Raw genomic sequence first — 20,806 nt, 5'->3', positions numbered from 1 at the left:
TTTTGAATCTTTTTAATTTGGTATATCTAGACTTTTTCAACTGTTCAGATAAATATATATATATATATATCTATATATGAGAAAAAAATTTGAAATTTCATTTTTTATGTATGTGGCTCCATCGTGGTAAATGCCATCACTAATTAAATGGGATCTTGTGTGTGCGGTGCGGGGGGGTGATAGGACTTGTTTTTGCTAGGCTTTCTCTTTTTAATATTTTTTCATCAAGTCTGTTTTCTGCTAAAGACAATATATAAGACATCTATATTGTAATACGTAAGCAACTATGCTTATTATTGACATCCTAAACTAAAATCTACAACTGGAAATCTAACTTTAGGGTCTTAGAATCGTGCCTTGAGGGGTACATTAAATTTGATACCGCTGAAGTTACGTTGAATGCATGATTGGTATTTAGTTGAATCTCATGAAATCATTTCATAGAAATTCATTGATATCTTCTTTTTATAAAGTAGATTGATTTTGATTCTTGTATAGTCTACATCACTTTCACTTCTACCTGAAAATAATTTTCTTCTTTTCGGTGGAAAAGATTTATATCAATAATTCTAATTTTACATATGGACAATTTCTCAATTATCTTGTTCATTAGCAATAAAATATTTTATTTATATATCGATAAAAAACACACTTTTTGAAAGAAAAATATAATTTAATTTCACCAATCAAGTCACGTTTATTTAGTATATTCATACCTAACAAGTTCCCACAAAGTGATAACGGAACGTAATTCATACAAATCTTTTTATTTTTCAAATCGATCCGATTCATCCACTACAAGAAAAGTGTGAATTACATGGGGATTTTCTTGGGAATTAGTATAAAATCCGTACTAATATTCTATGAAATCAAATCAGTTAGGCAGCATCTTAATTAAATGCAATTGACATTATATTCTATGAAATCGCATAACATTTCCATGACTTTATATATATATACTAATTTTTTTGATGCAACGCAAAATGGAATATAATTGTCGGTTATGAATACATAATTCGAAGTTTTTCGAAATAATTTTAGAGATCTCCCTTCAGGTTTTGCTATAATACTCATTTTCCTTGTGGTTTACATTGTAACGCCTAACTCCCTTATTTTGATTTTTGTAACCATTCTTTAAATCTATTTAGAATAAATATAGATCAATCATGACTTGACAAATTTGTCCTACTTTATATTAATTTCTTCATATTTTTAAAAACACGAGTTATTTAATAAATACTTTAAAAATAACTCAACATGTACAAATAAGTTAATACTATAACATATGTTATATACACACATTTTTTTTTACCAAACAAAGATCGATACTCATTTCTTCATATTGATTTATCTTTAATGTATTTATTAAATAAGTCTTTTTTTTAATATATGGATTAGTATGAAAATATTAATATAAAAAGGGACAAATTTATCAAATCATAATTATTTTATATTTATTTTAAAAAGGTTAAAAGAATGGTTACAAAAATATTAAAGTAAGGAACGCAGGCGTAATATCGTAAACTATGAGGAAGATGAGTGTTATAGCGCAAAACCTCGAGGGAGGCCTTTGAAAATATCCCAAGTTTTTAAAAAAATATATAATTTGTCATTTATTAATAGTTAAAAAAGATTAAATGTACCCTTATCATTATTAATATGGACTAAAGTTTATCCTTATTGACTAAAATGATATTTTCTCACAAGTTTTTAACATATGAGACTTTTTTTTAGAGTAAATGTCTCAAAAGATTAATCAAGTATATGAAATTATTTAGCAAAGTAACTAAACTTAATTTTGAAATTATTTGATGCTGCTTTTTTGGTTAATAAGTAGTACTAACAATAATAATGATAGAAGCAATTATGCCTTTTTTAAAAATTATTCATCTAACTAAATTATTACGCGTGAAATTCCTAGCATGCTTCACTTTTCTATTATCAAAATAGTAATAATTCTCATCTTTAATAATATAAAAAGTTTAGTGCTCCATATGTTACATCTTGCCTCACCATATTAATCTTCTACCATAAAGTTTGATATTGTTATTCATTAGATATACCAATATACAAAATAACAGCTCAAGATGAAAACCGTATAAAGATGTTACTTCCGTTATTCTAAAATAGTTGTCGCATTTTACTTTTTGAAAATTAATTTGACTGGTGTTTGGAGTTTAAATTAGATTAATTCAATATTTTTAAAATTAAAATTTAATAACTATACAAAAAGTGTATTGTATAAGTTACAAGTCATAATAAAAACATTGGCTAATTTATATAATTTGACTTTCAAAAAATAACGTGACATCTTGTAAAAACAGTAGGTGATTCTTTCTATCTGTCCTAACCTTGATGGATAGAGTTACCTAATACATGTTTCTGGTAGGAGATGTCAGATATCTCATAAAATTAATCGAGATATGCAAAAGCTAGCCCAAACACAACGATATAAAAAAAAAAGAGTAGATAATAAAACTCAAAGTAACAATGTTACATAACGTAGTATTACAACATTTTGACTTTAAAAGTAGGTAGATCGAAATAAGACCTTAAACCCAATTAATAGTATTTTTTTTAGCCTGAGAAATGTCATATTATATATTGGCACAAGAAAGGTATGCCTAAATAGTCAATAAAGTGGGATTATATAATTATAAAATTGTAAGTTTAAACTCTCAGCAAAAGCAAAAATATTACGTGATTTTTTCTTATCTATCCAAATTTTAATAGATTAAATTATCAGATATTTATATATATTGGTGAAAGACTCCATAAAATAATTAATGTGCATGTACAGACCTGAACATTAAAGCTATCAAAAAGGAGAGAAATGTCCTGCAATATATGTGTATGTAAGTAAATAACAAATTAAAAAAGTGAGTGTACTGCAATGTATTTTCTTCATATAGTGTACTAATTTTATGCACTATATAAGTTCCATCAATAGTAACGATCGTTAAACCTAATCCGTTGATAGATCTTATATAGTACCACTAAATTAGTGTGCTATATATAGTTTTTGTCTATTTTTTTTTTTTTTTGAGATGTTATTTTGATTACTACTTTTTAAAAAAAAAAATCTATATTTGAGCCTTCACATTTTGTTAGGATATGATGCCTTTCTTTGCCAACTTCTAAACGGCTCATGTGTAATCAAAAGACCAACTCTAGTGTGTTATCGAAAGACCAAAGTCTACATTTGGATCAAAACAAATTTAGCTAAATAAGTGGATTGTTTGTTTGGGCTTGGACCAAAATAGGGTAAACTCATTAGGTAAAATATAGAGCAATTTTCACTTATAACAAATACAAAAATCATATTTGTATGTTATAATTATAGTTTGCATAATTGCGCTCCATAACAAATTTTATGTTTGCTATGGAGCTTTTGATTTGTATAATTCACTACAATCATCCTGTTTTATACAAATTGTTCAGTTTTATATAAATTCATTTATACGTTGTAATTTGTATAAAAAGATTTGTATTTGTATAATTATAAGTGTATAGGACAAAAATATATATATGTATATTTGTATATACATTTTTCTCTCGCTTTATACAAACACAAACGCATTTTATACCAAAATGTATAAAATGGCAACTTGTATATCAAATCATATGGCAAAAAAAGGGGATGTTTGCTGCGAATTACAATTAAAATAAACTGTAGCTATAACATTTAATTTGAATTAATAGTTTGCTATTTCATACAATTTTTCCTAAAATATTTAGGTTACAAATATTTATCCCAATTGGATCCAACCCAATATATTTATCCTGATTGGCACCACAATTCAAACTATTTACCGGACTACCCCTTGTTCTATTCACTGAATCACTTCTTCTTCATCCTTGATACAATTGGAGTATGTATATATATTTTAATGGTATCAAGCAATAATTGAACAGTCTTTTCACTTAAACACAGTTTGTTCTTCCTTGATGTCATCAAGGTATGTACATACTCTAATAATATCAAGGAGTAACTAAGTAGTGTTTTTATTGAACCACTGCTTGATACCATCAGAGCATATATACACTTTGATGGTTCAAGCACTAAACGCACATTATCAGTTAAAAACAAGGGGGTATGAAAGTAAGGAGGTAGCCGCTTGTAATAGTTTTCCTTTTTGAGATACAAGTGTTCTTTTTCCATAATAAATTAGAACTCAATCTCTCAACTCCTACCGAGTTTTATTTATTTAATTACCAAAAAAAAACTAATAAAACTACATACACACCTATCAAACAAAAGAAAATTAAAATTATTTTGATAAAATTTCTGATGGGTCACTGTAGGCTACTTGCTTAGCCCAATTTTTTCAGAAGAACTGAATTAGGCAAATATGGACCAGAAACAGTCAGAATTCAGAACTATGTTTAACCCATTGCAGGGCAGGATTAAAAGAAGGGACAAGTACAATGACCCCAGATGATAAGAGTTCTAAAGTTGCAGCTGGACAAAAGGGAAAAAAAAGAAATGATCCAGAACACGCGATAAGAGTACGTGTATAGCAGCAGCAGCTAACAAAATTCTACAGCATGCTAAGAGGGGCAAAGAGACTCTAGTTTCAACTGACCATTGGAACAGGACTTGATGCAGACATAACATCCAGCAGGGAGTTCACCGGCTCTAGTTCTTCATGCCAAAGTTGAAGGGAATCGCATGGATAAAACTTTCTTGTAGCTCCATCTTTGTTAATCTGGTTATCAAAATTGTTCAAAAAGACAAGCTTATATAATGAGACATGAGACCTCTCTTTCAATAAGATGAGGATATTGCTTAAAGTGTTCCAAAGCAAATCCAGGACACCACCGTTATTAAATAAAAGTGTTCCAAAGCAAAAACACTAGCCAGTAAAAATATTACAGACTCCAACAAAAGCTGAAATTATGCTGGACTTTCAAATGAGCAATACAGCACACAAACAGCACCGTATCACGGAGAAAATTCTTTAAAACCTAGAGTGGAAGTAATATTTTGTTCACTACAAATAACACTAGTTTCTTACAATCGAGAATTGATCCACACTCCAAAATTACAAGGCTCAGATATAAGCACAACGAAGGGCTCTTGGACACAGTGAAATGTGCTAAACATGTAGGTAAATTAAGAAGCAGAGTTTCATGGAGTTGATGCTACAAGCCTACAACTACTAGTACCAACAAGTATATCAAAGGTTCCTAGGGCTTGATAAAAGGAATAGGTGGGGAGGCAAGTTCTTTATTCTATTTCTTATAAGCGAAGACTGTCTATTTTAACTTGAATAATTTGCTATTAGAGACTCAGTAAGCAAATAAATTTCATTGAATCATATTATGCCACTTGAACAAGCATAAAGCAGATTAATTAACTCACAGTTACAGTCCGAACAACTCCACCGCTAGCACCATCTCGTGCAATGGCAAGAGATACTGCAGTGACCACCAGTTTCTGCAGAAAAGGTGAAACAAACTTAAATCTTCAGAATTATCACTAAAGCAGATTAGTTAATAGAGAAGCAATACCAATGCAGATGATTGATCAGAGTATCATCATGCCCACAAAGAAGAGTCTATTATGCCTAGTCAAAAAAGCTATCCCATCTAGAAGAATTTCAGAAAATTTTACCTAATTAAATAACAGAGCCCATAGGAAAGATGCAAGTTCAAGATCTTATTCAATGACCAAGGTGGTTGGTTGTAGTGTCAATATGTGAACCAAACTATGCAGCCCCTTCTTTACTAACAAAAGTATTTTATTGGTTTGAAAGCTGTGTACCAAATTAATAAGAAATTTTCTACTTCTGAACAAGTACTTTTTCAATAGATACTTCCATTATAAACTCTAAATCATGACAGATGAAGATAAACGCATAGCTATGAAGATGAAGCCATCTTGATGGTCCAACAATGTCGTACAAATTAGACAGCTTGTAAATTCAAACTACATGAAACTAACCTCAGCTTCTTCTTGAGCCATTCCCTCTTTCCATGCTTGGTCAAAGAAACCATACAAATAAGTAGAGCCTGATCCTGAAAGTAACAGCCAATGAACAGAATATTGTTCAGCCTACTGGCAGCACCTGGAGCATCTTGCACAGGGAAACTAATAAACTAAACCAATTATCAGCTGTGAAGTTCAGCTCTCAATATACTTCATTAAGCAACATTCTGAAAATATTTCAAACAAGACACTAGGGTGTTAAATCAGCTTCTTATCTTCCCAGGAAGAGGGATTGAACCCATTGTCATGTACAGCAACCAAAAATTATGACATGATATCTTAATTTCACTAGAGCACCAAAATGTATGGAGAACATATCATCCAAGAAAGCTTGAATCCAACCAAATAACCTATTCCATCACATATAGGTTATTAAAAACCAAATATGTGAACCTTGTAGCTCATGTCTAGTTCCGGTGTTCTTTTTATTTTGGTTTAATTTAGTTCCAAAGTATTCTTTCTCATCCATTTTCATTTGTTTCCATTCTCATTATTCGTTCCAGAAAAGAAAAGGACAAGGGCAGTGAAGAATATTTCTGGATCTAAGAATGAATTCTAGGAAAATCCTCCACAAACAGAGCCATCTCGAGAAACAGCTAAACGCACTTTACACTCCCGTTCAAAAGAGAAACATGGGTTTCACTGAACCAGACTACCAGGTTATGATGATGATAAATCGAAACCTGTTGGAAAACATACATATGCTACCGTCACTCTTGTGATCTGGTTTCATCTAACTCTACCTATTCTTCTTCTAGTCAACAATGCAGCTCCTCATCTCCCTTGCAAAGTGATGGCCACCCCCCCTCCCCCTCAAACTCGGTCTCTCTTTCATACACCCATAGCCATTTATATGCAGCAACCAAAACAAGCAGTTTATTTGTTTAGTTTTCTTGAACTCTGCAATGAGATCTATGGCCTGGAGTATCTAGTTGTCTCTTTCCAATTCAGTTTCCAGCTCTTTGTAGAGATCAATTTCCNCCCCCCCCCCCCCTCCCGAATGGGGCTACTGAAGAGTCTGCTTAAGTAGTTTCAGGAATAGGGGACAAATTTTCTGTGAGCTGAAAAGAACCTTCAAAAGCCAAGTATTTCTGGAGGTATACATGCACGAGATGACTAAAAAGGACAGATTAATAGCAAACCTCCAATAGCAAAAGGTTGCTCCAAGACTGTGCCTCCAAGAGGGATTCCATAGATCTTTCCTCCTTCATATTTGTCCCAACCACCAACAATCAGTCCTGTTTGGAGCCTATCCTGGACATACAGAGAGCAATGGATCAAATAAATATAAAAAGGTACATCATAAATTAACCTAGGTAGTGTATTAGTTATGATGTAACTGGATAGTGATTCCTCTCTACCTCACACGAGGTAGGTGTAAGGTATGCATACACCCTACCCTCCCCAGATCCACTTGTGGAATCCACAGGTATGTTGTTGTTAGTATGTGTTGAAAATATAATTAAATAATAAAAGTGTGCTCTCTCTAATTCTCAACAGTATGTAACCTAGTGGTCAATGAAGTGGGTATAAACCTTTGCGACCACGTTGAAATCCTAATTACGATAAGAAAGCACTAGGTGATTTCTTCCCATCTGCCTATGCCAAGCCTTGGCAGGCAAAGTTACCCAGTAACTGTGTTGGTGGGAGATAGAAGGTTCCAGATGAACAGTCGAGGTGCACGCAAGCTAGTCCAGCCACCATCTTTATCAAGTAAATATTACATTTGACGTACTTTTTGTCATAAAAAAAAATGATCCGTTTTTTTACGGACAGTTAAAGATTCTGGAATACACTTGGTGGGGATCTATAGAACAGCACATGAAAACAGAGTGCAAAAAAAGACAAGTTCACCCAAAATTCCAAGCAATTATTTACATAATAACAGCATAGTAGCAATGGTAAGCTTGTGAACAAGAGTTGTAAAAGCTATTGTTTAAACCTTTTGGGCTAATTAACTTAAATACCAAATGGGTATTTATGCACTACTTCATTAGGCATAAATATATCCATGAGAGGGAAAAAGAAAATGCATGTGTGGTGAAACTGCATACATCTCTATAAATATTATAGTGGCACAATTACCAGGAAATAATTCATAATGATTAAACGGTTTAAGTTCACTAAAGAAAAACACAAAAGCAAAAGTGATGTTATAAGTCTGGAGAAAACATATATAATGAGATCAACTCAAAATTTACCATAATTTCCTGAGTAAGATATGAAGACTTTCGCTTCTAAAGCTTTCCATCTCTGTTTAGAACATAATCACAGTTTGATATTCAAATCAATACTAAGTGTCAGGGTTATATTGATTTTACAAAAAGTGCAGCTAAGACCAGCCAAATTTTTACTACTATCAGATGGGTAAGAGATTGCTGGTAATAAAGGAAAATGTCCAACTAGACGGTGAAAGGCTGACATCATATTTTATTGAACCATCAAAGATGCGCACGAAATATGGCACAAAATTACTTGAACACAATTACCAGTTATCACTATTTGTTGAGACTCGTGAGTACACAACCCTGATCTATTCGCATTACAGAGGACTTAAAGAGATAGACAATTTTCAAGCACTAATGCAAAAGATATTTACATTACAAGTAAAAGAGGAAAAATCAAGTGACGAATAGCTAATAAAAATTTATATTAATGGGGGAGACTAAGAAAGAGTATAATGGTTACAGAGCAAACCTTGTTGTTGTAGGATAATAACCTTGCAAGGTTCGCAGCAACCTTGACAGTAGCTGGCTGGCCCAGCTGTATCCTGCATTCACAAGAAGACCCAAGATTAGAAGTTCCTAAAAATAACTCCGCATACTGAGTTGGATTATCTAGAAAAAAAACTTTGCATACTAAGCCGGCAAACAATATTGCTACACTATAAATTTACTTCCTTCGAAAAGTAGATACACAAACAAGAGAGCCAATTCATGTCCCTAGTTATAGATGATGTGATTCAAACATCAATAAAATATACACAAAAAGAGAGAACCAATTTTACAATAAAGAAGATAGCTATGAAGAAGTTAACAATTATTATTGCGGCTTATAACCAGGCCAAAAGAAAAGAACACAGCAGATACCATTAAAAGAAGTTTTGGGGGGAGGGGTTGAGGTGGGTTTGCAAGTTGTAAAAGGTGTGACCATAACAAGCACTTCAATAATTAAAAGATAAGAACAGATTCTAATCAAGGGAAGAAGCTTACGTGTGTTGGTGCAGGAAGTAGCGAACATAGTCTGAAACAATTTGGGAGTCTGCTGCCTGCAAAAGCGAACATTGTATATAAGTAATAAAGAATTCCACTTTCTAGGATTTATTTTCAATCATCAAGGAACTTGTACTTCTCAGTACCTTATGACTGTCCAAATTTTTCTCTAAACCACCAAGTTCAAACAACAGGTTTTATTTCACGTGTAATTATGCACGTGAAGCTAATATTGTTGGTAATGGAGTTCTATCTCAACCAAAATGGTAATTGTGGACAAAGGATTAGAAACTTTGGTCCATAGGCGAGCACAGCCTTATGCTTGATTCATTTGAGTAGGCAGATGTGAAGTGTGCTAATTAGAGCATCAACAACACTTCTGGGTGTGGCCAACACAATGGATAGACATGAAATAGTTCAATGCTTTAGTGTCATCAACAACAAATACCCAGTGAAATACCACGAAGTGGGGACAAAAGTAAATGCACCAGTCCGGAATTGCAGCTCAAAAGCTTGTGGGGACTTAGCTACTGATGATAGATAGTGTAAAGAGGATAGGACAGTGGATTATTTAAGAGTGGGAATGGGACAAGGTTGAGGAATGCCGTCCCAATGATATTAAGGGGGTTAAGGCCGAAAATAACTCTAGGTAAGACTTTTTTACATGGAGCTACTAGAAAAAGGAAAAGAGTGACTTTTTACAATTAGTGGCAGGACGAGATTCAGTTTTTAGTGGCGAAAAATCTTAGGAAAAGAAAAATTGTTATGAATTGCATAAGTAAGAAGTACAGGGATGACAAAAACTACCTCAAGTTGTATTATAGCTTTACCTCACAGATGTGGACTGTGGTTTTGCTATGTCCAACATTCCATGGGTTTCACTAAGACTGTGGATGAAGCAATTCAAGTTGGAGACTAGAAAAGACAGGCAAAGAGTGGACGGTAGCCTGGAGAACATCACTGTTGTGTCTCTTTTGGCTAATTTGGATTGAAGAAACATGAGATTATTGTAGAATACTAAAACAACGTTAAAAGTATTAAAATATGTTTTGTTTCATTTGTACTATTAGTGTAAAGAGAGGATTCACACTTGTATTTCATAGATCGGATGACTTGTTAAATGATGGTGGTTGAGTCACTAAGCGACCAGTGGCGAGTCAAGATGTACACTGAGAGGGTTAAAAATATGATAAGTGAATACATGATGAAGCCCAAGGAGGTTCAAATATTTTCTCCTTGTTAGTAGTTCCTTGTCAAATAAAAAGGGAAAAAACAAAAATGTATTTCACCAGAATTAACAAAAGGAACCACAAACCAAGCATGATTACACATTTAACTCATAGACCGTCCAAATGTACAACAACAACAACATACCCAGTGAAATTCCACTAAGTGAGGTCTGGGGAGGGTAGTGGGGAGGGTAGAGTGTAACGCAGACCTTACCACTACCTATGGAGGTAGATAGTTTGTTTCCAAAGACCGTCCAAATGTACAGTTGCATAAAACATAACTTCGTGAATCAGCTCTATTCTGCTTATTCTAATTAAAGTACAATTACATGATAAACAAAATTCATGTTACCATGGTCTATTAGCTCAATAAGAATGCCAGGTAACTGTTACTTAACGAGATATTAGTGCCAAATTTAACCCTTTACCACAAAGCCCAATTTTTTAAAACCAAATAACAAGATATCAATATGGCATTTAGAGAAATCATACTGATCCAGAGCGGCAAACGTAGACATTATCAGTGAGCTGAGTGATCTTATCAGAAGCCCTATTCGCAACATACATTCCTGAAAAGAAAAAACACAAATTAATTTAAAAAAATCTAAAAAATGATGAATGAGTGAGGGAAGGGATGAGATTTGAGTTACCGGTGCTGGTGCGAGAGTCAGCAGCAAGTACAACGCCGCCATTGTAAGTAACACCGATTATGGTGGTGCCCATGGAGTGGGGCTGGTTAACATCGACCGAAGCATTTTCCATCTTCCACAAAATCGATCAAACTGGCAAAGCGCTACAAGTAAATTGAAGAAATGATGAAAATACTAATTGGAATTGGCTTATACTATTACGTGAAGAGGAAGAAATACTTGGTAGCTCCCAATTACTCAATCACTACCCAAAAGAAGTCGACAAATTAGCCTCTTATTTTTGGAACTTCGCTCAAATCGGTCCCTAAAGGGGCATTTGCGATCCATAACATCAAATTTTATATTAAAATAATATCAGTACTATGTTAGTATTAATTATTTCGATAATTTTTATTATTTTTTTATCAATCAATATGCTAGTTGTATTAATGCATAAGAAGGTTTAAAGAGTTAAAAAGATGTCATAGCATCAAATTATAATTCCTTTAGAAAAATTAGAAAGCCAAACAATTTTATGAAATGACGAAATAGAAACTTTGCCAAACTATATGCTACTACAAGTTTTCAAATGTCTTCACAAGTGTTTGTCTCCTATGCTTCTTTATAGTGCCATATGCATCACATTTTTTGCATTTAATAAGACTTACACCTTTGCCCAACCCTTTTCCTTGCATTATCCAGAGCTATATAAATTGTGATTGCTTCAATAGTGATGATTTTTCTCAGCATATTGAATTGGGGTGCCAAAGGCTTGAAACGAATTACCATAGCTATTCATAGCCACCACACACCAATATTTGTCGTCTTCTTCTCCTTATGTACACTAGCATCTGCAAACAAAATAATACAATTTTGTGCCACAATTATATTTCTATCATTAATACAAGCAAATATAATTGTAGAAGAAAGTATAGGAATCAAACTGTTTTCATATTCATGAAAACCAAAAGGAGTTTTGTTTACAATATCATTGGATTCAAAAATTTCTCCATTGAAAACTCTTCGAATTTCTTGCCTTTCAAATTTACCACATGATAGAAATTCTCATTCTGATTCAGCACAGTGTGCAGTTTCTTGTTTGTCTTTCCTTATGATATACAATGCTTAAAGGCTCGTTTATATCATCATATTTCAGATCATTATCAATTACACGAGTAGTCCCCTGAACTGTGTCATTGATACTCTGCTTAGTAGACTTATCTCTCTCCACAAGAGGTCTTTTTTTTTTTTTTTTTTACTTTATTAAAGAAATGATGTGGTGTGAAGAAAGGAGAATTTCTTTGTTCCCATTGTCCTTTTTTGTGTCCACTCCTTTATGATTCAATAGTAAAACATTTGATCCAGTACCTTCAACACAATTCACAATTTGCATGCCTTTATCACTCGTGAGGCTAGGGGAGCACCATTTTTATTATATTGTCGTCTTGGGACGTTGGTGCCCAACAAATTTGTGATTTTCAGCCCTCATCCATATGTTAAACTGGTTTCTCTCACAACATTATCTTTTTGTACATCCCCCTCACGGAGAAGCATGATCTTTTTGTGTATGTCCTAGAATTCCACAATAGTAGCAAACATATATATGAGTATATGACAGATTTTTTTAACGAAATTTTATCCATTTTTCCTCTAAGCCTGTCTTTATTTATTTTATACTCATTAAGACCTTTAGACGTATGTGTCTACCATTCTCGCTTCCATTTTTCGGTATAGCGACATCAAATATTTCCCGTAAGAATAGCTTGTGAAGTTGATCTGTAATCACGTCAGCATCCTAAGGACAATAGCCAAATAAGTCGAATACCTTTAAGTTGAACTTTGAGAAATATAGATTTGTATAAGACTTGTGAAGCAGCCAAAAAAAAAAAACAAATAGCCAAATAAGTTGAACTTTGAGAAGTATTATGGACAATGTGATTAGTTATCTTAATAGTCGGAGGTTATAATTCACATCTTATGCTCCCACAATAAGGAGAAACTACTCTCACGTAAAGAGAAAAAAATATTTAATTTTCACGAGGGACTCACAAACCATCTCCAATTCCCTACACTAAAAATGAATATTCTCTTTATATTTTTCTCCCTCTTTAATATTATATTATTATTACTATTATTTATTATATATATTTTTAAAAAATTAATAGAGTATAAATAATAAAAAAATGATTGAAAAGAGATCTAGTGTGATGAGTAGTGTTACATCAAATTCGATGTAACACTATTCACCACTAAAATAGTGTAAGGATATTAGAGCACTAAAACACCAAAGGTTACGCCAAAATAGGATTTAGTGTAAAATTTGGTGTTGCGTTGGAGATGGTCTAAGATGTAAGCATTGACACTCCTTTCAAATTTTTCAACACCATTCCAAGAAACAAATAGGAGTAGTGTGGTAGCATGTTAGAGTTGTGCGGATATTAGTAATGTATAAATTAATTATGAGTGAATATATGTATTACTTTATGTCTGTATTAGTCATGTAGTTAGCTATAAACAATAGTACATAGATTTCATTATAACTTATAAGTTATATATTTGTTATGTGGGTTTCTAAATTGCAAATCTTACATGAATAATTTACCTCTTGATCAGCTACCGAATATAATATTACTTATGCAGGATCTAATACTTGCATAACTCATATTTAAACGAGCTACCAAGTGATCNGAATTTGATATCGTAGCTAATAATTTCGTAGCTATATATCACATTTGTTGTAGTGCCACTAAGGATCGTTTGGTAGTTGGTAATTAGAGTTATGCATGTATTAGTAATGTATGAATTAGTTGAGTGAATCTATATGTTATTTTATGCAAGTATTTGTCATGTATGAATTAGTTATTCATGTATTAATTATTGTACCTTCTATCTTGCATGCATAAAATAATACATACATTTATTCATAACTTATACATGTACTAGTTATGCAAATTTCTAAATTGTCAACCAAACATCATATTAATTATATACATGAATAACTTATTTTCTATCGATCTATCAAATGTTATGTAAATTATATGAAAATTAATACATGAAAGGTGCGTTGCGTAGAAAAATTATATTGACTTTTTTTAAATTGGAATAATAATATATTTATGTAGGTGATATGTACGCTCTACGTAAGATAATAAGAGAAACACTAAAATTATAAAGAATTATCTAATTAGACATATATCCATACTATATCTATTAATCTTATCTATACTTTCAAATAATTACCTATCATCCTACTATTCAATAATTACGTACAAATTTGACATCAGATACATTAAGAAACACCACTCCTTAAAATTAACCTAAAATAGAGTCCTTATATATCCACCACTTAATTATCTCCCTAATTTATGTGTTAACTTCAAATCAGTCCACCCTCTCTTCATTCTCACCTCCCATGTTCATCACTCAATTCTCTTTACCCTTCTCTCACACACAATCTTCTTCAGTTGGAATGGAAAATGGAGCACTATAAATTAAATTGTTGAAGTTTGTAGCTAATTTAGTCATTGTTTAAATTATGTATCTATTTTTTTTTTTATAGTTTTCACTTAATATTTTTCTCTCTCTAGATTTGGATAGTTATACCAATTTGTTTTTTTGAAGGTTCATTGATTTAGATGTTTCTTTATTTGCTTTGATGGCCAAAAAATCTCTTTCTTCAATGTATACCCTTTTTTTAAAAAAAAATTGTATATGAATCTTTTCTTTATTATATTTGAATTATTTCTTTTATATATCTTATTTTGTTTCTTTTCTGATAAAGTCAAACAATTTTATGTAATAACGAAATGGAAAACATTGCGAAATTATAGGTTACTCTAAGTTTCCAAATCTTCACAAGTAGTGTCTATCTCCCATAAAACTATAATTCTTTATAGTATCGTATGCACCACATTTTTTGAATATAATAAGACTTGCACCTTTGTCCTAACACTTTTTCTTAGCATACTCCAGCGGTATATAATTTGTGATTGCTTCAATAGTGATGATTTTCTCAGCATATTGAATTGGGGTATCAAAGGCTTGAAGCGGATTACCATAGCTATCCATTCGACAAAGTTATTAACCATATATTGCAAATTAATTGGACATAAATATCCTGATCACATATGTTCGAAATGTAACGGTGAAGATAACATAATTCCAGATGTTGATTTAGAGTAAAAGAAAATGATGAAGATAAGATGCAAATAGCAAACAAAGGGGCAAAAAAGATAAAGTAAATAACGTAAAGTAGTCAAAAAGATGTGTAGATAAGATGTAAATTAGTCAAGTATGCATTATTATGTAAATTAGTCAAGTATGCATTATTATGCATGTGCATATTAAAGAAAGTAGATAGGAATGATGGACAAGTGTAAAGTAAGGTATGGTGTGTCATAAAGTAGGTGTACAAGTGTAAGGTATCATGATGGGCAAGTGTAAGGGATGGTAGGGGGTGTGATTTATTAGGTGACAAATGTTAAAGTGAATAGTAGTACATTAACATAAATTTATGCGCACTAGCATCTGCAAACAAAATAATACCATCTTGTGCCGCAATTATATTTCTATCATTATTACAAGCAAGTGTAATTGTAGAATATTGTGTAGGAATCAAATTATTTTCATATTCATGAAAATTAAAAAGAGTTTTGTTTACAATATCATTGGGTTCAAAAATTTCTACATTGAAACTCTTCGAATTTCTTGCCTTCCAAATTTACCACATGATATAAATTCTCATTCTGATTTAGCACAATGTGTAGTCTTGTTTGTCTTTCCTTATGATATTCAACGCTTAAAGGTTCGTTGTATCGTTATATTTCAGATCATTAGCAATTACACGAGCAGTCCCCTAAACTTTGTTATTGATATTCTGCTCAACAAGTTATCTCCTTCCACAAGAGGTCTTTTTTTTTTACTTTATTAAAGAAATGATGAGGTGTGAAGAAAGGGGAATTTCAGACTTGGAGCCATATTTCAGATATGTTAAATATATGAGAGTTAGTATGGAGTTCTGGTTGCCATTGATATATGTTGAGCATATATTTATCATAGAGTTGTGGTGTTTTTCTCTTAATGTCGTCTTTGAATTAGAAAAAAAAATTGAAATAGATTCTTACCAACCAATATTATGTCCAGACCAAAACAGGCAGATGACTCCCAAGAGCTCTTATAGACGGAGTCGTTTGACACCTCAATGTCGGCTCATCACATCCTGGGTTGAAGAAGGCCCCAAGGATTCAGGACTTTCCCAAACTAAAATCTCAATTGAATCATGTTCCTCCTCCGTAAGAATAGCTTGTGAAGTCGATCCGTAATCTCGTCAGCATCCTAAGAGCAATAGACAAATAAGTCGAATGTCTTTAAGTTGAACTTTGAAAAATATAGATTTGTATAAGAATTGTGAAGCAGCAAAACAAAAAACAATGTTGAAATACGCTAAAAGGATTAAATTTAGCAGTTTAGTGTTTTTTGTGAATGAAAAATTGAGGAACGTGGGTAATATTACGGACAACGTGGTTAGTTATCTTAATAGTCGGAGGTTATATTCATATCTTATGCCCCCCATAATAAGGAGAAACTACTCTCATGTAGAGAAAAAAACCTTTAGTTTTTACGAGGGACTCACAAACCATCTCCAATTCACTACACTAAAAAGGCGTATTCTCTTTATATTTTTCTCCCTCTTTAATATATTATTATTATTATTATTTATTTATTTATCATATATATTTTTAAAAAATTAATAGAGTATAAATAATAAAAAATAATCGAAAAGAGATTTGGTGTGATGAATAGTGTTACATCAAATTTGATGCAATACTATTCACCACTAAATTAGTGTAAGAATATTAGAGCACTAAAACACCAAAAGTTACGCCAAAATAGGATTTGGTGTAAAATTTGGTATGTCTAAGAATAGGGATGGCAATGAGGGCAGGGCAGAGCAGGGTGAATTCTTAACGGGACGGGGCAGGGGAAAACTGAAATGGGGTGGAGTAGGGCAGGGCGGGGCAAAAAAAAATTTCATTAAATCTAGACGGGGCAGGTTGTGGGTTTTTTCTTCTCAAAATAGTAGGCTAATCACACAAGCGCACAAATCTTTTTTGCATTCTAATTGATTCTTGTGGATCTGTTTAACTGATTTAGTTGACTTTTTATCTTCCTAAATCGGGTGAAGTTTGATTTTAACTCTTAATTTTTTTGATAAACTTGTTGAGCAATGAGCATGGATACATCTAGTTATTAATTTTTAGTTCTAAATTTTGAGTTGCACTCTTTTTCCACGTAATTGTTCTAGTTATTTTTTCCAAATTTTGTTTCAGTTCTTTAAGGCATATGCTACTGATGCAGTGATGACATTGGCATGTTTCATTTAATTTAAATTAGTAAATATTATATTTCACTTAAGTAATGTGAGGTCAAATAGGGCAGCGCGGGGCTAAATGGGGCAAGGTATGACTTGATCTAAATAGGGCAGTGACTTAAACGGGGCAGGATAAGGTAGGGCAAAATTTTAATAGGGAAGCTCTTAATCCGCCCCAACCCTCCCTAACCCGCCCCATGGCCATCCCTATCTAAGATGTAATCATTGACACTCCTTCCAAAATTTTCAACACCATTTCAAGAAACAAATAGGGGTAGTTTGGTAGCGTGTTATAGTTGTGCGAGTATTAGTAATGTATAAATTAATTCTGAGTGAATATATGTATTATTTTATGTTTGTGTTAGTTATATAGTGGTTAGCTACTTTACCCTCTGTTTTGCATAGGATAATAGTACATAGATTTCATTATAACTTATAATTCATATATTTGTTATAGGGGTGGGCATAAACACCGAAAAACCAAAAAATCGAATCGAACCGAATTATTTTGGTAATTCGGTTTCGGTATTTCGGTTTTCGGTATATGGTTTTGTATTTTTCGATATTTCGGTTCGGTTTTCGGTATGTAATTTTTGTGTAATTCGGTATTTCGGTATTTCGGTTTACCGAAATATATTAAATTATCATATATATTAATATTATATTAATTATTAATACTAAAAATAAATATTATAATTTAAAATTAAAAACAAAAGTTTGTCTTTTCAAACTTTTCAACTTTACAAACCCACTTCCCAAAAGGCAAAAATTATCGTTCCCACTTCCCACGTCTAGTCGTCTACAGACTATAGCAGCGTCGACCGTTCCGGTGACCAGCAGCACGCAGCAGGGCAGCTGGCAGCCGTAGCACAACAACGACCGGTAAATTTCAATGTTATAACAAGGCTAAATTTCAATGTTAACGACAATTTATTATTTTGAATCATACAATAATTTGAAAAACAGAGTAAAATAAGCAAAAAGAAATAAACATAAATAAAATAAACAAAAAAATTACAAAATTTTAAAAAGCCCACTAAGCAGGCCCATAACAAAAAACCGAATTAACAAAAACCGAACCGAACTAACAAAAACCGAACCGAAATAATAAAAATCGAACCGAACCGAATTATTTCGGTTCGGTGTTCGGTACACGTTGTACAAGAACTGAAAACCGAAAAAACCGAAAAAAAAAACCCAAAACCGAACCGAAATACCGAATGCCCAGCCCTAATTTGTTGTGTGGGTTTCTTAATTACAAATCTTACATGAATAATTTACCTCTTAATCAACTATCGAATATAATATTACTTATGCAGGATCTAATACTTGCATTATTCATATTTAACCGAGCTACTGAATGATCCCATTAAAGGTCGTTTGGTAGTTGGTAATTAGAGTTATGCATGTATTAGTATGCATGATTTAGTTGAATGAGTCTATATGTTATTTTATGCAAGTATTTGTTATGTATGAATTAATTATTCATGTATTAGTTATTGTACCTTCTATCTTGCATGCATAAAATAATACATACATTTATTCATAACTTATACATGTACTAGTTATGCGAATTTCTAAATTGTCAACCAAATGTCATATTAATTATATACATGAATAACTTATTTTCTATCGATCTATCAAATGTTATGTAAATTATATGAAAATTAATACATGAAAGGTGCGTTGGGTAGAACAATTATATTGATTTTCTTAAATTGGAATAATAACATATTTATATAGGTGACATGTAAGCGCTACGTAAGATAATAAGGTTAGAAACATTAAAATTATAGAAGAATTGTCTAATTAGACATACATCCATACTATATCTATTAATCTTATCTATACTTTCAAATAATTACCTATCATCCTACTATTTAATAGTTATGTACCAGATTTGAAATGCGATACATTAAGAAACACCACTCCTTAAAATTAACCTAAAATAAAGTCCTTAAATATCCATCACTTAATTATCTCCCTAATTTATGTGTAACTTCAAATCAGTCCACCCTCTCTTCATGCTCATCTCCCACATTCATGACTTAATTCTCTTTACCCCTTCTCTCCCACACAATCATCTTCAGCTAGAATGGAAAATGGACCACTATAAATTAAATTGTTGAAATTTGTAACTGATTTAACATTATTTAAGTTATGTATCTTTTTTTTTTTATAGCTTTCACTTAATATTTTTTTTCCTCTTGATTTGGATAGTTATACCAAATTATTTTCTTGAAGGTTCATTGATTTAGATGTTTATTTGTTTGCTTTGACGGTCAAAAAATTTGTTTCTTCTATATATAGCTTTCTCTTTTTTTTTTAAAAAAAAATTGTATCTGAACCGTTTCTTCATTATATTTGAATTATTACTTTTATATATCTTATTTTGTTTCTTTTATGTATCTGATAAAAGTTTGTACTTGATAAATACTTGTCATTGTTGATTCTAGAAAATTCAAAACTTGAATTAACATAAACAGAAGAAGAAATTCAGAAAAGAGATACTGTTTTTTTTTTTTTGGATCAATGATATAGTAATTCCTATAGAATCGTTATACGTATAATTAGCTCCTAAATTATCGCATGTCAGTTACATTTCATAACTAGATGTATCTGCTTTACATGTGTCCAAGATACTTGGATACATATATCAAAACACTCAGGATACATATTGTAGTTTAATCCGTCAGAGCACCGCCATGTCAAGGCAGAAGCTGCGGGTTCGAGCCCCGTCAATCTCGACGGATTCAATAAATATATTCATCTCTTCATTTTCTGTGAAAGGGGGTCTAGCCCTGGCGATTGGAGGGGTTGGGGGGTGGGGGGGAGACTAAAAATGACAAGAATTGTAATATCAAAAACTCATGTGAAAACAAATAATTCACTCCTTAACTCCTAAACTAGTGAGACTTGTATTAAATTATTAATTACCCTTAAATTTAATAGTTTAACATAAATGTATGTTCAAAGTTTTATAAGGATAATTATATTAAAAAAATATGACAGATAAATATACTTTTTGAAATTTCAATCAAAGTTATGTGCAAATATATTTATAAAGTGATCATGAAATTTTTTCATTCAGAATTGAACTCTGAAAATTGCTTTTGGTCATAAAGCTTTAAAATTTAATTTAAAGCTGAATCTCAAAATTTCAATATTTTTGAAAAATTATGAAAAAAATATTTTCACTCTAAATTATTCATAAATATTAAGTAAATTTAAATTGTATTCATGATCAAATACATAATTTCAAATATTATTTTAAATATTTTTTTATTTTTATTTTTAAATTTCACAATGAAACGTGGCCAAATACATAGCGCCACTTATATTCATCTTAATAAACCCAACCAATAGCTTTACCT

General features: G+C 31.8%; 1 protein-coding gene across 2 annotated transcripts; it reads right to left on the bottom strand.

Annotated features, from left to right (window-relative positions):
• Window positions 1-4,295: 4,295 nt before the first annotated feature.
• Window positions 4,296-11,365, bottom strand: LOC125867550 (proteasome subunit beta type-6). Of its 2 annotated transcripts, XM_049548094.1 has the most exons (9): window positions 11,084-11,365; window positions 10,926-11,002; window positions 9,205-9,260; window positions 8,690-8,762; window positions 7,135-7,246; window positions 5,948-6,021; window positions 5,366-5,440; window positions 4,576-4,709; window positions 4,314-4,530 (listed from the first exon to the last, which is right to left on the bottom strand). In XM_049548094.1, the coding sequence occupies exons 1-8, from the start codon at window positions 11,193-11,195 to the stop codon at window positions 4,578-4,580; spliced, it is 711 nt and encodes a 236-aa protein (XP_049404051.1). In that variant the 5' UTR covers window positions 11,196-11,365; the 3' UTR covers window positions 4,314-4,530; window positions 4,576-4,577. The 2 variants fall into 2 exon arrangements, with proteins under 2 accessions (XP_049404050.1, XP_049404051.1); XM_049548093.1 differs by having other exon boundaries at window positions 4,296-4,709.
• Between the last annotated feature and the right edge of the window lie 9,441 nt (window positions 11,366-20,806).

The sequence above is a fragment of the Solanum stenotomum genome, chromosome 6, assembly GCF_019186545.1.
Source record: "Solanum stenotomum isolate F172 chromosome 6, ASM1918654v1, whole genome shotgun sequence".
Lineage (NCBI taxonomy): Eukaryota > Viridiplantae > Streptophyta > Magnoliopsida > Solanales > Solanaceae > Solanum > Solanum stenotomum.
Note: the sequence above shows the minus strand (reverse complement) of the source record. Positions and strands in the feature narration are given on the sequence as shown.

What these genes read in the sequence shown, in the direction of transcription:
- LOC125867550 (XM_049548093.1), bottom strand. Translation starts at nt 11,195, where the DNA reads ATGGAAAATGCTTCGGTCGATGTTAACCAGCCCCACTCCATGGGCACC. An exon ending in ACGTTTGCCGCTCTGGATCA is followed by an intron (nt 9,261 to 10,925) that starts GTATGATTTCTC and finishes TCGCTTTTGCAG; the next exon opens with GCAGCAGACTCCCAAATTGT. An exon ending in TGGCTCAAGAAGAAGCTGAG is followed by an intron (nt 5,441 to 5,947) that starts GTTAGTTTCATG and finishes CCTTTTCTGCAG; the next exon opens with AAACTGGTGGTCACTGCAGT.